Source organism: Rhipicephalus sanguineus, chromosome 1 (genome assembly GCF_013339695.2).
Source record: "Rhipicephalus sanguineus isolate Rsan-2018 chromosome 1, BIME_Rsan_1.4, whole genome shotgun sequence".
Taxonomy (NCBI): Eukaryota; Metazoa; Arthropoda; class Arachnida; order Ixodida; family Ixodidae; genus Rhipicephalus; species Rhipicephalus sanguineus.
In genome coordinates this window covers 201,697,356-201,716,582 of record NC_051176.1, presented here as the reverse complement: position 1 = coordinate 201,716,582, position 19,227 = coordinate 201,697,356, and the positions used below count along the sequence as shown (strand labels likewise).

General features: G+C 39.5%; 1 protein-coding gene across 2 annotated transcripts in view; it reads right to left on the bottom strand.

Annotated features, from left to right (window-relative positions):
- LOC119405500 (NACHT domain- and WD repeat-containing protein 1) overlaps window positions 1-19,227 on the bottom strand; it is a 74,280-nt gene that overhangs the window by 47,169 nt on the left and 7,884 nt on the right. Inside the window, exons 3-8 of one of the 2 annotated variants that reach the window (XM_037672336.2) lie at window positions 17,285-17,498; window positions 16,508-16,876; window positions 15,061-15,385; window positions 11,711-11,885; window positions 11,405-11,616; window positions 5,061-5,401 (exon numbers count right to left, since the gene is read on the bottom strand). In XM_037672336.2, coding sequence (XP_037528264.1) covers window positions 5,061-5,401; window positions 11,405-11,616; window positions 11,711-11,885; window positions 15,061-15,385; window positions 16,508-16,876; window positions 17,285-17,498 — 1,636 coding nt within the window. The remainder of the gene's footprint in view (window positions 1-5,060; window positions 5,402-11,404; window positions 11,617-11,710; window positions 11,886-15,060; window positions 15,386-16,507; window positions 16,877-17,284; window positions 17,499-19,227) is intronic. The other variant, XM_049418745.1, reaches the window with a different exon arrangement.

Here is a 19,227-nt window from a genome sequence, read left to right as displayed (position 1 = left end):
CATGTCACCTTGCCATGCGCAAAACAGCTTCGCTTATCGTCCACTTCACAGAGTGAAATGGCTCCTCAACTTTTTTTAAATGTTTATTGTGACAACAATTATATGGACGCTCTCCGCGAATTTTTGTCGTCGCCATTGCCGTAATTTTCTGTATAAAGACCAAATTAATAACATCATCACGCGCATTCTAGCCGCGGGTAAAAGCTCGCGAGCGCTGGCGACGAACGCGGCTGAAGCGGAGATTAAGCTAGCCGGCCGTCTGTCTCCGTCGCACGGACAGCGCATATGGGATAACATCTTCCCGCGTGCGGGCCTGCCGTCGACTGCTCATCAAACAGAGAGGAAACGCCCCGCCCGTCTTTCGTAAGGAGCATGAAAGGACGCCAGGGGGGCGGGGGGGGAGGGGACCGCATTGTTCGAAGGGCGCAGTCGCCTGCGCGCGCGCCATCTCGAGGCATCAGGAGACGGCTCGTAAACTTGCTGTGCTCTCAACGCTTACTTTGTGTTTAGAGAACTCAGAGCAAGAAAACGCTTCGGTTCCTGGAGCGGCCATATTAACTTAAACCAGCGTTTTGTTGAGTTACGCGAGATCGAATCCAAAAGAGTTAGCTGCTAGTCTTACTTTGTTTCACAATACAATTTTTTGGTATCGCATTCATTGCTTAGCCCTTAAGCGAAACTGAGTTTTTTTTTTTACCCGTCAGCTATTGACCCGCGAAAGCGAGGGGCGGACGTGTAACATGGGGTAGCCGCTTCACTGTGGGCCGTCAGCGACGGGCCCGCTACTGACAGCTGCGTATTTGCGGCTGCTCCGACCAGGATATATGCTTTTATTAATGAGATGACATTTTCAAAAAGCAAGCAAAAAAATTCGAATTGGAACCCGAGCACGTGAGCTCGAAAGGGCAGGGCCTTTTAGGGGGTATTTACCGCAGAGTGATTAAACTCGGACGTGCTGGTATAAGCAATTACGAAAGAGCTCTTCCGAATGAAGATCCATGGATAAAGTATATCTGAGGAAAAGTGTGAACGCGTTTCCACCGTTCGCGTGCTCTTCCATAAACGCGAAGCAAGGAAAATTCGATATTGTTCCATATATATACTGCTAGCGATCCCAGATTTCATTCTGCGATGTCCGGAAACAGAAGTGACAGATATTTTAGCAGCACACATGTAGTTATTACTGAACATTGCTTTTCTTACATGCCGTGCGACGCTTGAAACGAGCTATCAGCAGCGTTTCTAGAACAGACGACGTCCGCCGATGAATCGCCGTCGCACTTTCTAGCTACCGAGAGGCCTAGACGTCACGAGCCTCTGCGGAGAGCGCGTTTTGCTGTCGAGCCGACTGGCTGCGTCGGCACCGTGCATGGCATCGTGGCTTATTAGGGACGCACGCGCGAGCGCTATTTATTCAGCGGAATAATTCTTGGTCCATGGTTGCGACTTTGGCAGCCCCAAGATCAAGCTGCACATATTCTGACGCGCCGGCCGTGCGATTGCCGGTGATAGACGCCCCCAAACCCGAAACTTTGGCGCAGTTTGGCGCAATTTTCGTCGATATTATCAGGATGGCGCAGTAAATACAATTTGGCGCACTTTGGCGCAGTTGGCGCAGGAGTGGAATCACTGAATTTTAGCAAGCTAAAAATATTTATTTATTAACACAAAACCACAAGATCGTACTCTGGTCCTTGGTGAACATATACTTGGTATTCTTTAATCGTAGCGGAATTTAAAAATAAACTGTGGCAGCCTTCACAATTTTGCTCCTTGATCTAGATTACTCGAAAAGGCGAAGATTACTTGCACAAGAAACCTAAATGCATAATCAGCTCACAAAATGTTAATAATCAACTTTATAATTAATTACTTCATGGTATACATTGCAGTTTACGAACTATAGCTAATCAGTTTACAAGGCATATCTATCTTCTTAGAAGGAACTCTGTGGGGGACACGAAGTTTTGAGATTGTTCGAGAAGTGTACCATGAAAATTTTAAAATTAATTTCTGACAATACATGAATTTTCACGACTGCTACGGCGCTGGAACTAAAGGCAAAGAAATACACCTCACTTAAATCCTAACACTGTAGTAACAAAAGAATAACAGCTACAAAATCAGTAGATATAAAAAGACAAACTACAATGTAGGGGAAATGGCACACAGCATGTAGCAACTTGCATGCAGTATCACATCAAATACTATGATATATATTAGAGGTAATGAAATAGACCTTTTAACATGTGCAATTTTCAGCAAAATAGCAAATCAACTACGTCACATACACACACACACACACAAAAAAAACTTACAATAAAACTACAAACAATTTAGAAAATACAATTTCGATTGCCCCCTATATACAAGTAGAGATGTAGTTTGTTCAGTGATGTCAAATAATGATGAATGATTATTTAGTAAATCTAGGCCTGCCATTTTAATAACTCAGTGCCATACTTTGTTGTTATTCATACTTTAAAGAAATTTCTGGTTCCAAAAGGATGTGTAGTTGTATGGATGTGTGCAAAAAAATATTATCAGAACCTGGTTAGCATTCTTGAAAGGCAATTTCAGTGAGTTTTTGGTTACACAGACCATTCACATAAAATATGCACAGACCTTTTTTTCTGCAATATATGTATACTTTCAAAGTTAATTTTAGATGTTATACACCATGCAAGCAAACTGCAATGCAGCCGAGAGTGAATGACAAAAAAGTACAATTGATGCTTCAGTTTCAGTGGTACAAATGCACAATACCTTTTCAGTATAGCAAGTGCCTGTGCTATGTTATGTTTGATAAAGTTAACATGAGAAGTGAAACACAGGTTTTATAGTAGAAAACACCAAGACACTTATGCTCTGTAACCCTTTCTAGAGTATAAAACTGCAATGTAATTATAGTGTCACGATCAGCTAGCTTATTAATTGCAGAAAATATATTATGAAGTTTGCCTTTGTAACATTCAGAAGTAAGTGGTTAGCATTTAGCCACTGCAAAAGATTATTATTTAGCCAAGTATTAATTGTTGGAACCAGAGGTGATATCTTAGTAAAGGAGGGAAAAAACATTTACATTGTCTGCATATATCACTATGTCAGCTGAGTTAGGAATATTCACAATATCATTTATGTAGAGCAGGAAAAATTTAGGGCCTGAAATCAACCCCTAGGCTACACCATATTCTGCGAGTAATAAGTCATATTTGACATTATTGATATCTATAAATTCAGAGTGATACTGAAGGTAGCTGTGTTGCAAATCAAGTGCAGGGAACCATATTACATATCTTGGCAACTTAAAAATATTGTACTATGTTTAATCGAGTCTAAGGCTTGTTGAAGCCTGAAAACATTCCTATTTTGTAGTGCTGATTTTCCATTTTAGCAATTTTCTTGCAAACATTCAGAAGAGACAACTCAGAAAGTTTACCTTTTTCAAATCTATACTGATTCACTGTTACGTTAAATTTCTCAATGTGCCTTGTTATTCTAGAGTTTAAAGCCTTCTCAGTTACTTTTGATAGAACAGGGAATATGACAACTGTTCGATAGTTGATACAGCAACCGGCAGCACCACCTTTGTACATAGCAAAAAACCTACCAATTTTCATTTTTTTTGGAAATAATTCCAGTACAAAACAGTGCTGGTTATATGACAAAGCGCGTACATATTAAGCTTACTAATGATTTGGTTGTATTTGAATGCCGTCAAAGCCGCAGGAGTAGCTGTTTCTCACGGTTATTTGATAATCTCATCCGATGTAAAATAAGAAAAATTGCATTTCCCTCATTTGCAAACTCATAAGGCATGACTAATTCTTAACTAATCATATAGCGAATGGTTCAGACTATAATAAATATTAATTAAATTCACCACTTAATAATTGCTCTGAAAAGCACCGGTGTTCCAGTTGAATTATTCTGCACTTCTTAGGAAGCCATTTTGGTAAAAGATAAGGAGAAGAACAATGCAATTTGATGTAAGTTTGATGGTATTTATCTCAAAATATGCTAAAATTTCAAAATTCATTTCAAGTGGATGTGTCCTGAAAATTCACTTGCTTTGAAACATAGCTGCAACATGGATAGTGATCTGATTAGCTATAACTTATTTAGTGAATTGCACTAATCAGCTAAATATCTACTGTGATACCTCATACAATTGATGTCTGCTTCCTTGGGTAATCTAATTCAGGCAGTAGAGTTGTGCTTTCTGCCACAGGCAATCTGAGAATTTCTGTTACAGTAACAATAATACTAAGAAATTAAACATTTATTATAGTGCCCAGAAACACCTATGAAGCTTCTGTACTGGTGAACTTGGAAACTGATACATAAAACACAAGATACACGCCATTATCCAGAAAATTAAATAAGATATACAAAACTATATGAGGTGAAGCATCAAATAGAATAAAGCAACTCATCAGTAATAGAACATTACAGAAAAATAAATGAGGAGGAAGGCTTGACAGCAAGTTAATCATACAAAGCGGCTTTCCCCTATGCTTGCATAGAATCACAAACATTTCAATATCGGTAGAATATGTATTTTATATGCACTGTAAGTAGTAGTAGTGGCAGTTATAATAATAATAATAATAATGCTTGGTATGTAGATAACAAGAAGCCTGCTATAATGATTCACAGTGCCACAGGCTTATGTAGTTGACTTGACAAACAGTTGTAAGTGAACTTTTACAAACGTAACCACATCCATGTGCCCTCTCTTTCCACCCTCCCCGTCATCATTTTCTACTTCAGAAAAATACATAAGCTTAATACAGTCGAACCTGCATATATTGCACCCACATATAATGAATTATTGTGTATATCAAACAGTTGTAAAATGCCCTTGAATATAGTTTTGATATATAAAACATATTATATATCAAATTACCTATATATAGAGAACTCGTTTGAGATCCCCTTCAGATTCGATATATCCAGGTTCGACTGTATACATCCTATTTTCAGTGTAAATAACCTCTACATCCACACATTTATAACATGCATTTCGAGAAATTCATCTAGAGGAAACTAGTTCACACCTTGGATGCGAATATTGAGTGCATTCCATAGAGTGCACAGCACTGCTCACAAATGCTTCGCAGTAGCTGCTGCTGGGTGTCTGAATCGGGTGATGTGCCCACAAAGCGCACAATGACAGGTGCATCAGGCACCCAGGTCTCGCACAGCTGAGCCACCTTGGCCACCAGAGTGCTCTTTCCACTGCCTTTGACGCCATGTAAAACAAGTGGATGGCGAAGCTTGCTCCGAAGATACTTCTCCAGCTGAGCAAGGGTCTCTGTTCGTCCTATCAAGGTTTCCGCAAGAGACACGCACATCTGGGCCTGCTGCACTAGCTCCACATAAAGCTGTTGCTCTATGCCTGCACAATATAAAGAAAAGAGAGCTGTGATATGCAACGCTAATACTTGAAATGCCTTTTTTAGGAAAATTATGGCTGACTATGTGCTTGGCACCATTTGCACGTAAAAACAAATGCTGGAAAAGCCAAGGGCTGGAAAGGTGCCTACATGTGCAAACAACTTATTTTGGATCAACACAGCAAGCTGGGCGAGTTGGTAAGTTAACATGTTGGGATAAACGTACAGCGCAGCACATACTCGTGTCTGTTTCTTAGTCCTTTGTATGTGCCGCACTGCATGTTTATTCCAACATGATAACTTATTTTGCTCCACCAGTGGTTGCACTACAGCGGCATACAGTAGAGTGAAATCTGTAGGAAACTTTGTAGGAAGGCGTGCAACATGCTTACCAGAAAGTTAAGAAAAATGAAAACAACCTTATAAATAGGCTTTTGACTTCGAAGTTTCATCTGAAGAACATCTGCCGATAATGAATTTACCAATCCCAGTTCAAACAAACTGCTTATGAAAAACTGTCGGCCTTCACATATTTAAATTCTAGTTTAATTAATACAACACAGCCATTACAATAATTGTGCATTTTGACACAAAAATCAAATGGCTTTTATCAATTTCTCCTTAAGAAGACCATTCTAGGGATATATGAACTAGCAGCAGTTATACAAAGTAAAGGAGAATCCTAGTACGGGTGTGCCAATACAGAAACTCTGGATAAACGTAACTCGCACATACAAAATTATGGTATAAACTCTGGTTGGCCATCTAAAAGCACGATGTGAACAAATTCTTTTCCTAACAAACTTTACTTGAAAGGAATGTTTTTTTTTGGTTTTTTTTAACTCTGGTTAAATGGAACTGGAACCGAAACTACCACATAGTTCACAAAACATGAACAGTCTGTCACCATGTAAAATAGTGGTGCTAAATAGTCAAGAAAATTCAATTCATCAAGTAGTTGCTGTGCTGTGGCAACAATGGCTGCTAGGCCATGTTCACTTGCGAAGTCAAACGATGCGCTGCATAGATGAACTGAGACGAACACAAGAACACGAAACTGACAAGGACCTTGCGCTTTTCCATTTCGTGTTCTTGTGTCTTTCGTCTCAGTTCATCTATGCAGCGCATCATTTCACTTTGCAATGCCATACCAACTAGCGCCAGTGGAAGAACTACTAGTTGTGTTCACACACCACAGCTTTCTCATTCTGTGCCTCGTGATGCTGTGCATCGTGGGCTGGACATGAATGTGCACACTTCAACATGAACAAATGCAAAAGGTAGTGATTTTGCAGTTCAAGCATCCATGCTGCACCATTTTTTTTTTTATCAACTGCCCTATTTCGAAAGCGAAAGCAGTGAATGTTGCACTTAAAATTAGCATTACTGGCTTCCATATGAGCATGCAAAGACATTCTATGTAGGGCACAATCACAAAGGATAATTCACTACAGCAAAAATTAATACACTTGATGCTTTTCAAATCAAATGACTGTTCTTGATATTTATGTCATTCTCTTAAAAAAATGGCATTGTTCTTAATATTGAGTTTTTCGGTTAAATGAAATATCGGACAGACAGAACACTTTCTTATGTCCCTTTGAGTTCTGCTTAGGCGAATTCTAAGGTAGTAATTTCTGAAACTAAACAGAATACAAATCAAGTAGCGATGACCAAATACTTATATTGACATTTTCTAATAATAAGACAACTTCTTCTTCCAATGCACTGCTGATAAGTTTCACAAACAAGAAATATTAGAGCGGTGTGTAACGGTGTGTATTAGAAAGGTGTGTAACTTTGACATGGCTCAGGTGGCCTTTTACGCATGCGCTACTGATTCATGTGTGGGGGTGTGTGCAATTCTTCAATAAACATTCAGTTGTAAGTCAAGCGCTTGTCCTGTCTGGTTGTTCTTCTTCACTGTCGTCGTGTGGTTTTTCGCTGGTTTCATCTTCCGAATATTAGAACAATATGATCTGAAATGAGCACTTATACAACATTGTGTAAACAGTACTTCTGCTGTTATTTTATCATTTTGCAGTGAAATAAGCTACCTTATAACAGTGAATGTAGCATTAAAGGTGCTGTTTGGCACCATCCGAGTGAAAGTGGGGTGTTAAAATTAAACCAAATCTTTAGCAAATTAGCTGCTTTGCAAGCAAAGCAAAAGCACCAGAGTACCATGGAGAGCCTGGTCAACAGACTTCTTCACGATATAATTCAAAGATAACCCAAACCCTTAATCATATGATAATAATATCAGGTTAGTGGCACATGAGCAATGGTACCACACAAGCGTTTAGCAGCAACAGTGCCCCGAGATCAGTATACTGTGCCTACAGTGCATATTGGGTCATTCCATGCCAAATCACCCAGCGTTTTTCCGACCATCACAAATATGGCTGAAAAAATTGCCACGCTTTTCTTGAAGTTCAAAACTCGTTCTGCTCGTTTATTTCTGTTGCCAAAAATTTTCCCACCTGTTTGTGAGAGTCTGTAGTTTTGCGCCGACTGAGCTAAAGGGCATCAAAAAACAATTTTTTCCAAATGACATTTATGAGATGCACTCGATAAAATGGTATTTCCGGCAAGCTAATGAAGTGATGTAACTATAAAAATAATGACTTATTTACGTATATCGATTCTTCGAGGGCTTTTCGCACGAGCAAAATTGAATAAAGTAGCAAAGTTTGAAATTTTTTTCCAGGAACAAGGCAAACTCAAAGCGTAGAAATGAATGATTTACTGGTGGCCTGTTCGACATACTATAAAAGAAAAATAGTTTAGTCGCTGAAGGTGTAGCAGATCGTCTGAAAAAAAAAATTGAGAATATCACTTTTTTTGAGAAAAGCTCTGTATTTAGCGTCAAAAAACTTGCCTTGGTGGTCGGACTAAAAATATGCACTAGACTTCATTTGAAAGCTCTATGTATTAGCTGAACATAGACACAGTTACAAAAGGGTATTATTTTTTTAACTTGAGAAATATTTTTTTTGAAATTTTGTATCTCCACCAGCTTTTCGCTGACGTAACTCAAGCGGCATGAAGCACTCACAAAGGCAATCTTCAGCCCATGCCCACTGACCTGGGATGCAGAAGTCAAGCATGGTGCTGTCTATAAAGCAACCCCATTTCCTTTTCCATTACTTTATAGACAGCACCATGTTTGATGTCTGCATCCCAGGTCAGTAGGCATGGGCTGAAGATTGCCTTTGCGAGTGCTTCATGCCGCTTGAGTTACGTCGGTGAAAAGCTGGTGGAGATACAAAGCTTCAAAAAAATATTTCTCAAGTTAAAAAAATCATACCCTTTTGTAACTTTGTCTATGTTCAGCTAATACATAGAGCTTTCAAATGAAGTATCGTGCTTATTTTTAGTCCGACCACCAAGGCAAGCTTTGGACGATAAATACAGAGCTTTTCTCAAAAAAAGTGAAATTCGCAATTTTTTTTCAGACGATTTGCTACACCATCAGCGACTAAATTATTTTTCTTTTGTAGTATGTCTAACAGGCTTCCAGTATATAATTAATTTCTACCCTTTGAGTTTGCCTTGTTCCTGGAAAAAAATATCAAACTTTGCAACTTTATTCAATTTTGCTCGTGCGAAAAGCCCTCGAAGAATCGATATACATAAATAAGTCATTATTTTTACAGTTACATCACTTTATTAGCTTGCCGGAAATACCATTTTATCGAGTGCATCTCATAAACGTCCTTTGAAAAAAATTGTTTTTTGATGCCCTTTAGCTCAGTCGGCGCAAAACTACAGACTCTCACAAGTAGGCGGGAAAATTTTTGGCAACAGAAATAAACGAGCAGAACGAGTTTTGAACTTCAAGAAAAACGTGGAAATTTTTTCAGCCATATTTGTGATGGTCGGAAAAACGCTGGGTGATTTGGCATGGAATGACCCATTATAAAAACTGGCCCTATGCTTTTCAAATATGGGTATTTCATGAAAAGAAAGAAGAAAAGTGAACCCCTTGCTGCTATTGTTTTGCCTTTTTGAGTGTATACCAATAATTTGAAACCATTCAATAAATATTTAGGTTTCAAATATTAAGTATCTGAATAGGGCACTGAATAGAACAGAAATATACTGACGTAATTTACAATTTTTTGATGTTCGCACATCTCTTTGTCCTGGGGATACAGTGGTGGCTAACATGAATTCATAAAATTTTGTGGCCAAAGTACCTTGTGTACAACGTCTCTAACGCGGTGAAGTAGAGGGAAGCTTCAGCGTGTGGTCAGCACTTTCTCCTTTTATTTCCATACATTTCTTTGATTTTTGCTGAAACCTTCCCACGTAGCGCATGCATTTGGAAGACTTTGTGAAAAAGGTGCATATGCTGTGAGAGTTATGTGAAAAATAGACTACCAGGTGATTTTCCAGCCTGGCACTGTCGACACCTACACTTGCAGTGATTTGTTGATGCCTATGGAAATGCTCAGAAACATACAAGCAGGAACAGCCATGAGTTTCTGAATAATGACAGTAGCACAGCCAATAAGGTATAGAGGTGTGTGTTTAACTGATATCCTTGGCTAATTAACAATGCCTGGAGTTTAATTAGTGTAAAAGAGAGAAACGAAATGGTTTTGTGCACAATCTGTGCATACCAGTGTCAACAGAGTAATTTTTTATACAGGCTTTTTTTTACTTGTGTACCCTAATTTGTTTTTTTTTCTAGCTGTAGTGAATGACAAATGCTTTTTCAAGTGGATAAAGTACACTTCAACTTCGCTCTGCAAACTTTCAGAGCTCAACTTGTGATGAGTAATCTAATTGAAATTTATTCAACTATGCATCCAGATATGCAGGGTGTAGAAAATAAAAGCATTTGTACACTTATTATTACACTACCTCAGTCTTAAATTATGAATATTGGTAATAAGAATATTTACAGTATTATTATTATTATTATCATTATTTGGTTTGAATACATAAAAACACGAAGACACAGAGGACATAGGGAGGGAACAGGCTGACAACTGCCACCTAAAGGGGCACAACACCTGCCTGCTCCTTCGGGAAGGGGGAAACAGAGGAAAGGAAGATAGGGGGGAAAGAAAAAGGAAAGAAAAAAAGAAACAAATAACACAGACGTAAACACGAATAAGTGGTCACATGGAAAAATGTCTATACACGCGAGGCCAAATCGGTATTTTTTAAGAAAGTTAGTAGGGCTCGATGGGCCTGGTCACGCCGAGCAGCACAACCTCCCGGGAACAGGCAATCATCGAGGTTCGTACACTTAAGACAAATAAGTCCATATTCCTTGATGAGCAGTGCTTGCTGCATAACGAATGCGGAACACTAAAAAATTATGTGTTCTAGTGTCTTACAGGAGCCACACGACGTACATGATGGACTGTCTACACGACCTTGACAGTATTATCCCTCACGCACTAATACAGAGCCAACTCTTAGCTTATATAAGAGGGCTCTCTCACGACGAGGCAATCCATGACCACGAATACGGGGAGGGAACAATCCGCTTGCTCCATGCTGGTCAGGGTGCTGCTTTAGAAGATGTCGGCGGATCAACAGACGAGCGTAATACAAACACAGTATCCTCACACACAATTGCAACATGGTGTGGCTTTGGCTATTGCCTGGTTTAGGTGGCTACACAAATTGGGTACGAAAATCTTGACTGAGCAATAACAACAGATTGCTGCGAAAACTTAATTTCATCATCATCTTGTTCTACGCCCACTGCTGGACAAAGGCTCCTACCAATGATCCCCAATTTGCACAGTTATGCACGAGCAGCTTCCATTTTATGCCTGCAAGATTTCTAATTTTATCAATCCGCCTAGCCTTCTGCCGTCCTCAGCTATGTTTCCTATCTGTTGGTATCCACTTCGTCATGCTAACTTACCTCCACTTATTTGTCCTTCGCATTGCATGACTTACTCAGGTGCATTTCTTTCTCTTAAGTCAACTAGAACACTGGCTACCCCTGTTTGTTCGCATATACTCTGAAAACACACCTCGGCACGGTCGAGTTGTTTCATCATTTCCATCTTCTTCAACAACAGTGTCTACCATGGCTTTCAGATCCCGGCTAAGCGTACTGCTTAGCTCATCAAAATACTCAGTATTCTCCTGAGTATTGGGCCCTTCCTTTGACCACTTCACACGTAGCACCAGCTTCTGTGACTCAGGAAGCCTGTCCTCCAGCTGAGCCCTGACAAGGTTGTACCTGCAAACCAGCCAAGCAATAAACAACATTTTCGAAAAGGACAAGAAAAGTGGGGAAAGAAAGGCAGACACCAAAGAAATATGAGCAGGCTCACCGTTTTGAGTCGGAGAGGTCAACGGGGCCAGTGCCCTCAGCTGGTTCCACTAATGTGCCAACAACACTATTGCTCCGCTGGGGACCCCTGTGAGTGAACCTTCGCTCCATCCAAAGACAACAAAGTGGTTTTTGGCTTTCAGTCAGCACAGCAGCTTCCAGTTCCTCTTCTACCACTGCAGCAATGTAGATCCAGATAACTATTTTTGCACAGCAGTAATATGAAACAGTTATAACTTTTGCAATGCTGGAAAAGAATTTTTTTATGATAGCCTATATATTTACTATAGTACAACCTTACAAATGTTGTTTAATAATATCACAATTCATCCATGATATTGCTAAAAGAGGCAGTTTAATGTTATGGCAGTATCTTTTTCACAACACAAAAACTTTTTACTCTCGGAAGCCAAATCCTTATGCCATTCAAAGCAATGGTTTTCAACATTTTCTTTACGGTTGCTTAAAATTTAGAAAAATATCTGTGCTGCTAATATGTGTTGTAGGGATACCTTGTGAATGGAAACACAGGTACAGCACAAAATAGACAAAAAATCTGCTAGCTACAGAGGTATCAAATAAAGGCAGTTCAAGGGTAGTGCCTGTCCTGCCCTTCTAATCAATATCATTTTTGTACAGCTTCTAAGTTCAAATCAGTGCTGCTTCAGGTGTCTTTCGAGGCACTCACTGCACCACAACTTTCTTAGGTGTGCTTTCCCTTCACAGTTCTAAACTCTTGTACACACAAGAGCAAAGTGCACTTCCTGGCCACAAAGCATACAGACATATAGCTGCAAAAACTATCCAGAAGGCTGCTTGATGGCACCCATTTCACCCACCTTATGAACAGCTAATTACATTCCAGTGCACAAAGTGAGCGAACTCTGCCTACAGCACTTATCTTCCCAACTGCTATTTAATCCATTCACTACTGAGTTTTTTGGCCAAAACCAATACAAAAATACCGATTTTTTTTAGTTCCCTATTTGAGTGTGTCTTTAAACAACTCAAAAAGGTATTTAAAGGTGCCTTATTCGTAACATACAAGCAGAATATATATATTTTTTTAATATGCACAGAATTGGCTTCACAGCACTGCACCATGAAGAGTGCCCTAACCTTTGCAGTCTTCTATGCAGAAAATGTCTCTTTGAAATTTAAAAATATAAAACGCAAGGATAAGCGATCCTGCAAAAAAAAACCTTGGGCACTGGCGGGGCTTTGTTTACATCTATTGGCGTCCACTGCCGATACATCGAAATGTGTTCGTCATCCGAATCCGATGATTTAGAGATAATATGTTGCTCTGTATAGTCGCTGCCACACTCACAGGAGAACTAAAATTCTTTTTCATTCCACAAAACTTCAGCATTTTCTTTCTTCTTTTTTTCTGAACAGAGCCATTGCCGGCATACACGTGCCACTCGCGCACAGAGGAGGACGCCATTTTCTAATTCCAGTACGAGAATCAAGTTCTTTCTTGACCAAAATGCATCCTTTGAGCATGTTATTAAATTCTTTACTGCGTCATTTGTTCAAGCCAAAGAGAACTCGGCAAGATGATTCAGGATAGCTTAATTGCAGCACCCCCGAGCGATTCTTTTAGCGTGGACGAGCCCAGCTCGTCTTCAGTGAGAGCGGTATAAACTGTGAGGATGAGCTCAGTTTGTCTTTGGTAGGGAAAGGGTTAAGTGCTGACAACTAAAGGTTGGCATTTGTAAATTTCAATTGTGAAAACAATTTGATCATTTTAAATAGTGAAAGTGCAAGTATGTATCAAATTAAATAGCCAATACTTTTTTTAACTACATGACACTAAATAGTTGCAAACTGCGAATGCTATGCTCTCAATTACCACCTCTGAGCAGTGCGAGCTTAAAAGTCAATGCTTGTAGGTGTTACTCTGCTCCAGCTGTCATTTTATGTTGCATTGCTTTGTATCTTAGGCAAATGGAAATGTTTACTGAGAATACATTGCACAGGATCTACAGTAGACTGTTTGCATTGTTTCTATTGAATTCCAAGTCTGGCCGTGGAGAATTGAAAATAAGATCACATAAACAGTTAACTTCCGTTAATTCAACTTTTACAGGATTGACAAAATTGATTTAATTGTTTGGAAGGTGAAATTAAACTGTTAGAAAAAAAAATGACCAAATGCACCGTTTCATGATTTGACAGTACTTTCTTAGTTTTTAACACATCCACAAACCTAATGCACACCCAATTTTTATGAGTCCAAAGTAGAAATTTCATGCAAAGGTGTCATAAGAGCCACAGAAAATTGAAATCCAATGCACATCTGAAAGTTTAACGAGTAAAAATGTAGCACACCTCCAATTTTGGCAATCAGGAAATAGGTGAAGGCACCAAAGTTACCTTCACAGAATGGAAATTTATTAAGACATAATCTATAGTCGTCACTCAGATCGCACATGAACCACATCACATCATCTTTCATAATGACCACTGATACCAACACTCACGCCATGACAATTGCAAACGAGGATCATGGTGCACGCAAGGACCAACAGCCACTTTATTAGTTTGTCCTGTAGGGAAAGCGGCTCTTGACAATGCTGGAAATACCTGACACAATTTTGCTGCTATTACTTTAGCAAGTAAAACAGGTTTTGAATGATTTTTTGAAATCAAAGAGAAAGCAAATCTTCGTTACAATCCTATATGACATCTTGCTCTGTTGTAATCTTGTTACAACAATGCTGACAACGCTGGCTCTGACAGTAGGTTCTTACAAGGCCGCGACCATGGTTTCACTGTGCAGAGATTTTTGTACCAATATTCTTAAGGAAAAAAAAAGCATGTAAGAAATGGGTTAATACAGTAATAAATCACGACGAACTGCTGTTTTTGCTTTAGAATAATCTTAGGAATGTCCAAAAATATGCGTTATCAGAAAGAGCTAACATGTCTTTGGCATGTTCGCTCTCCTGTGGCACTGCCACGCAGACACTGCAGTCATTTTTAATTCTAAGTGGAGTCATGAGTGGAGTCACGATTTGAGATGAGCAAGATTTTGCTGACCAGTCAAATTAAAATTATCCAGTGAGGACGAACTTCAGAATTGAAGCAGTAAAACTTTTGGCCCATAGAAACATATGGCTGCCAGCTGTGACCTTTCATTGGGATCGAATGAACCGAAAAATTGAATTAGCTTGATTCATATTCATGGAAGTCTGCTGTATTTGGTACTTGGCTCCAGCCTAATGCAAAATGTGTTTTAAAGTGACAACTGAAAAAAACATAAAGAAAGATATGTATATAGGTACACAAATGCCACAGTTTATTTTTGTTTCTGAACAGCTTACCAATGTGATACAGCTTACCCACCTGAAACGAGATATTTCCCACGCTGTTCTGTAGACAGAGCAGATCTTAGTGCCTCCACCATCAGTGATGCCTGCTTTTGCCATAATTCAAAAGCAGCACTCTGTGCTGAGGGATTCACAGACATGATGTCTGGTATGCGTTCACGTATAGCACGAAGTCTATAACACTTTGGGACACTGTTCAGGTCTTCTATGTACCAGTCGAGCAGCAGCTGCCTCTGTTCTGATGACTCCACAGCATCAATAACACACATCAGCACATCGCTAGGCAAGCTGGCAGGCAAGATGTGTGGTAGCTGGTTTTCCAATTTCTCATTGAGAAGTACCTGCAGAATTTTGGAAAAAAAAGCATTGTAAGCAGGAGGATTGACTAGTTTATTCAGAAAGTGTATGAATGGCTGCAATCACAATTATTTTGCCTCTACAGTCTGTTCTGTCCATTGCATTAGCTCTTTTTTACAATTTCAAAGGGGCGCTGAAGAATTCTAAGTTGACAGTCTGGTAAATCCCACTTTCGGAATGCTAGTAAGGCGAATTTTTTTTAATAATAAAAAAGTCTTACCAACTAGACTGTTTCTTATTTGGAAAGAACAAGAAAAAGTTGAAATGTGGGTGGTGAACTTAGGCAAAGTGCCCAATATGAAATGAAGTGGTAGGCTCACATATAAATGCTTGATGAATGCAATGCATTGAAAGAATTTCACGTTACACAGCTATGCCATAGTCTTAATTTTTTTTTCATAGCAGTGGTTGCTCATTTTTTACTCATGAGGGTACATTACAAGTGCATTAAGAAAGCCCGGACTACAAACTGTCTTTACACAGAGTCAAAACTGCTTAGCTGCATTACTAATAGTTACTTCCAATCTCTCTGTCTGTGAAGATTAACAATGGCATTACATATATAACAGGGCTGGACGAGTGATAATTCAATCTTCCAATTATGCTCGATTAATGCTTTAATCATGAATAACTTCTTTATTGGTTGAGGTCACACGAGCAAAGCAGGCAAGCATTGGCATCAATGTCACTGTTTCACTTGCACAACAGCAAAGAATGGAACCACAGACCAAGCTAGAATGTTACGACAAAAGTGTTATATGAATGCATGTCTTTCAAAAGTCAGAACAAAAGTTGCCCGTGCACGCTGCCCTTCGTGACAATGAGAAAAGTGGTCTACTAAAAAACCTTATCGCAGCAGAATTTGTGACTGCGTCTGTGTGAGTTTCATAAATCAATTTAAGTGATTATGTATTTGATTGATGAAAAGGTCTGAGTTGATTGGAGTAAAATTTAATTTAATGCCGAGACCTTACACACGCACACGCGTGCACACACATCTACATACACACGCATGTATGCACTTTTCCAGTCATGCCTCCTGAAGAAAAGTGGAACCAAAAAATGTGCACTGGTAGCAAAGAAGCAAAGAATGGATAACTCCATACCAGTGCCAGAAAGTGGCCTTGAGTGCGCAGTCGTGCAATGGTCTGGTGGCAAAGGTGTGCAAAGGTGTCACGATCCATGGCCTCCACATGGATGCCCCAGTGAAGGTCCACCACATTGAGATCATAGCCTTTGTCAGCAGCATAGGCACGGACACTGGGATAGACATGCTGTTCCAAGTGTGTGCGCTCAATCTCCATATCAGCCAGGCCACAGCAGATATATAGGCTGATGAGCCGGCTGCCTGCAGCCAACAAGGATGCAGGCACAGCACCCAACCGGCCAAGCAACAGTGCCTGCACATCATCTGGAAAGCTTTGCAGGCATGGCAACCCATCATCAGAGAAGGTCTCGCTGCCTGGTGCTGGGCTCTGCGCACATAAGAAACAAATGACATAAGACATAGTAGCTTAGATGCGAAACTACTTATAGGCTTATCTACAAACATGCTGAGGCAGGAATCTCATGCTAAAGTGCCTTCTCTGCATTACTCTATGACTGATGACTGTAACTGCTGACTGTTACAATAATTGTAACAGTCAGCAGTTCTGCAGCAACTGATCAAGGAGGAAAACAACATACCATTTTTTACAGTTGATAAGAATGCTTCACACACACACGCACACACACACGCACACACACACGCACGCACACACACACACACACACACACACACACACACACACACACACACACACACACACACACACACACACACACACACGCGCGCGCGCATGGACACAAACACAGTGATAAAGGTTAATTTTAAATCCACTCACTGTGACCTGAGGGGCTGGAGATGCAAGGGAGCCACTATTCTGCTGCACTTCTGTTAAAGAGGTGTCAACTGGAGCTAAAGGAGGCGCTGTACTTCCAGCAGTGGCAGTAACAGATGGGTCAGATCGCGAAGGTGGTGGTGTGGACTCCTTGCCATATGGCAGGCTGTCTGTGGAGCGCACTGAACTGCGTCGTCTCCCTTCAGGAGAACAGCTGCTGGAAATTGCACCAACAAAAATGCACTAAGTGTGGGGGTGCAGGTTATGGTATGCTTGAAAATAATACTCGGTGACTGCCAGCGGCAAGTTGCCTTTTCGTCCAGTTTACTTTCTTCACATCTATCTCACAATTATTACAATACACTTAAAACAGTACAATTAAAGCTCCCTATACCTTCCTTGGCTTCATTATCTGCTGGTTGTCATGAACTCTGTGTGTAATTTTCTCAAATATGAGTGCTTGGAGAGTAGACTCATACAGACACTTCTTTTTGTGTATAGAGTGTCCTCAATTAGGTGGTCTTTTTATTATTTGTTATGAATACTGAACTACTACATGAAGCAAGCTTCTCAGAAATGGTCAAATAATTTTGGTGGTGGATTAGCAATTAATGGCTAACTGGTTTAGCCTTTGATCGATCAATCAAAGCTGTGCACAATTTCATATTGGCAAAACTTTCCTGTGGAAGGCTTTAATGTTGTGATGGCTTATTCCCTTTTCTATATTTCTTCAGTAACCTGAATCACGTGGCTAAACTCCTAGCTTGATTTCATTAAACACTGCAAAGCAAACAAATCCAGGCATAAACTTTACCGTTAGGTCAGAAAACCTTACATATAAATTTGCTGGTAGGTTATTGGTCAAGTTCAAGGCAAAATATTTTAGTGGTTCACAATGGCCTCTAAGCACTTGTTACTACTATCCATGGTATTTGTGCTGTAAGCTGCAATTATAGGGAAATGTTGCTTTAAACCATATCACTATAAACGTCTTGACAGCAAGGTCGACAACTGGGCTAGTTGGTATTGTTCCACTATGTTCAAAGCAGTGCAAACAACACAGACAAAGAAAGAGACATGCTTGTTGTGTCTCTTTCTTCATTTGTGTTGTTTGTGCTGCTTTAAACATAATGGATCCTGATAGGTAGTGTGTGCACAGGCTCTAATGATAATAATGATAATAATAATAATAATAATAATAATAATAATAATAATAATAATAATAATAATAATAATAATAATAATAATAATAATAATAATAATAATAATAGCTTGTGTTGTACATGCCAAAACCACAATATGATTATGAGGCAGACAGTCTAGGGCACACCGGATTAATTTCGACCACCTGGGATTTTTAACGTACATCTAAATCTAAGTACACAGGTGTTTTTTCCATTATGCCCCAATTGCGCATAGGCTCAATGCAGCATGTCATCTGTGTGATATCAACATTCGTTCCTAGACAAAGAAAATTGAAGACATTCTGAAAATGCGTCTTTTCTAGGTATAGTCAGGTATGTCAAAGATTTTTTTTTTGCTACTTTGTAGAATGTTGACATTAACAATTAATGCTAAGAACCCATCACAGATGCCTTCAAGAGTCTGCCCAGAGCTAATCGTAATAAAAAAATAAATAAAGAAATTCACAAAGGAGCCCATATACTTAATCATGAAAAAAGTCATAGTACTATAGAACATTCCCCTTCCATCAGACAAATATAATAATAGGTCAAATGCCATATCAATAGAGAACAGAAGCAAGCAACATTGCTGAAAAGCCCACAGACACAGAATTTGCCCTTTCACTGCAAAAAATGTAAATGTAGCCCAGAATTAAGTGCAACATGCGCAGTTCATAAGAACAGTGATAAAATACCAAACGAGATACTAGACGCCTTCACCATCAATGAAAGCAGCAAAATTTGCATGACTGCTCCATCGAT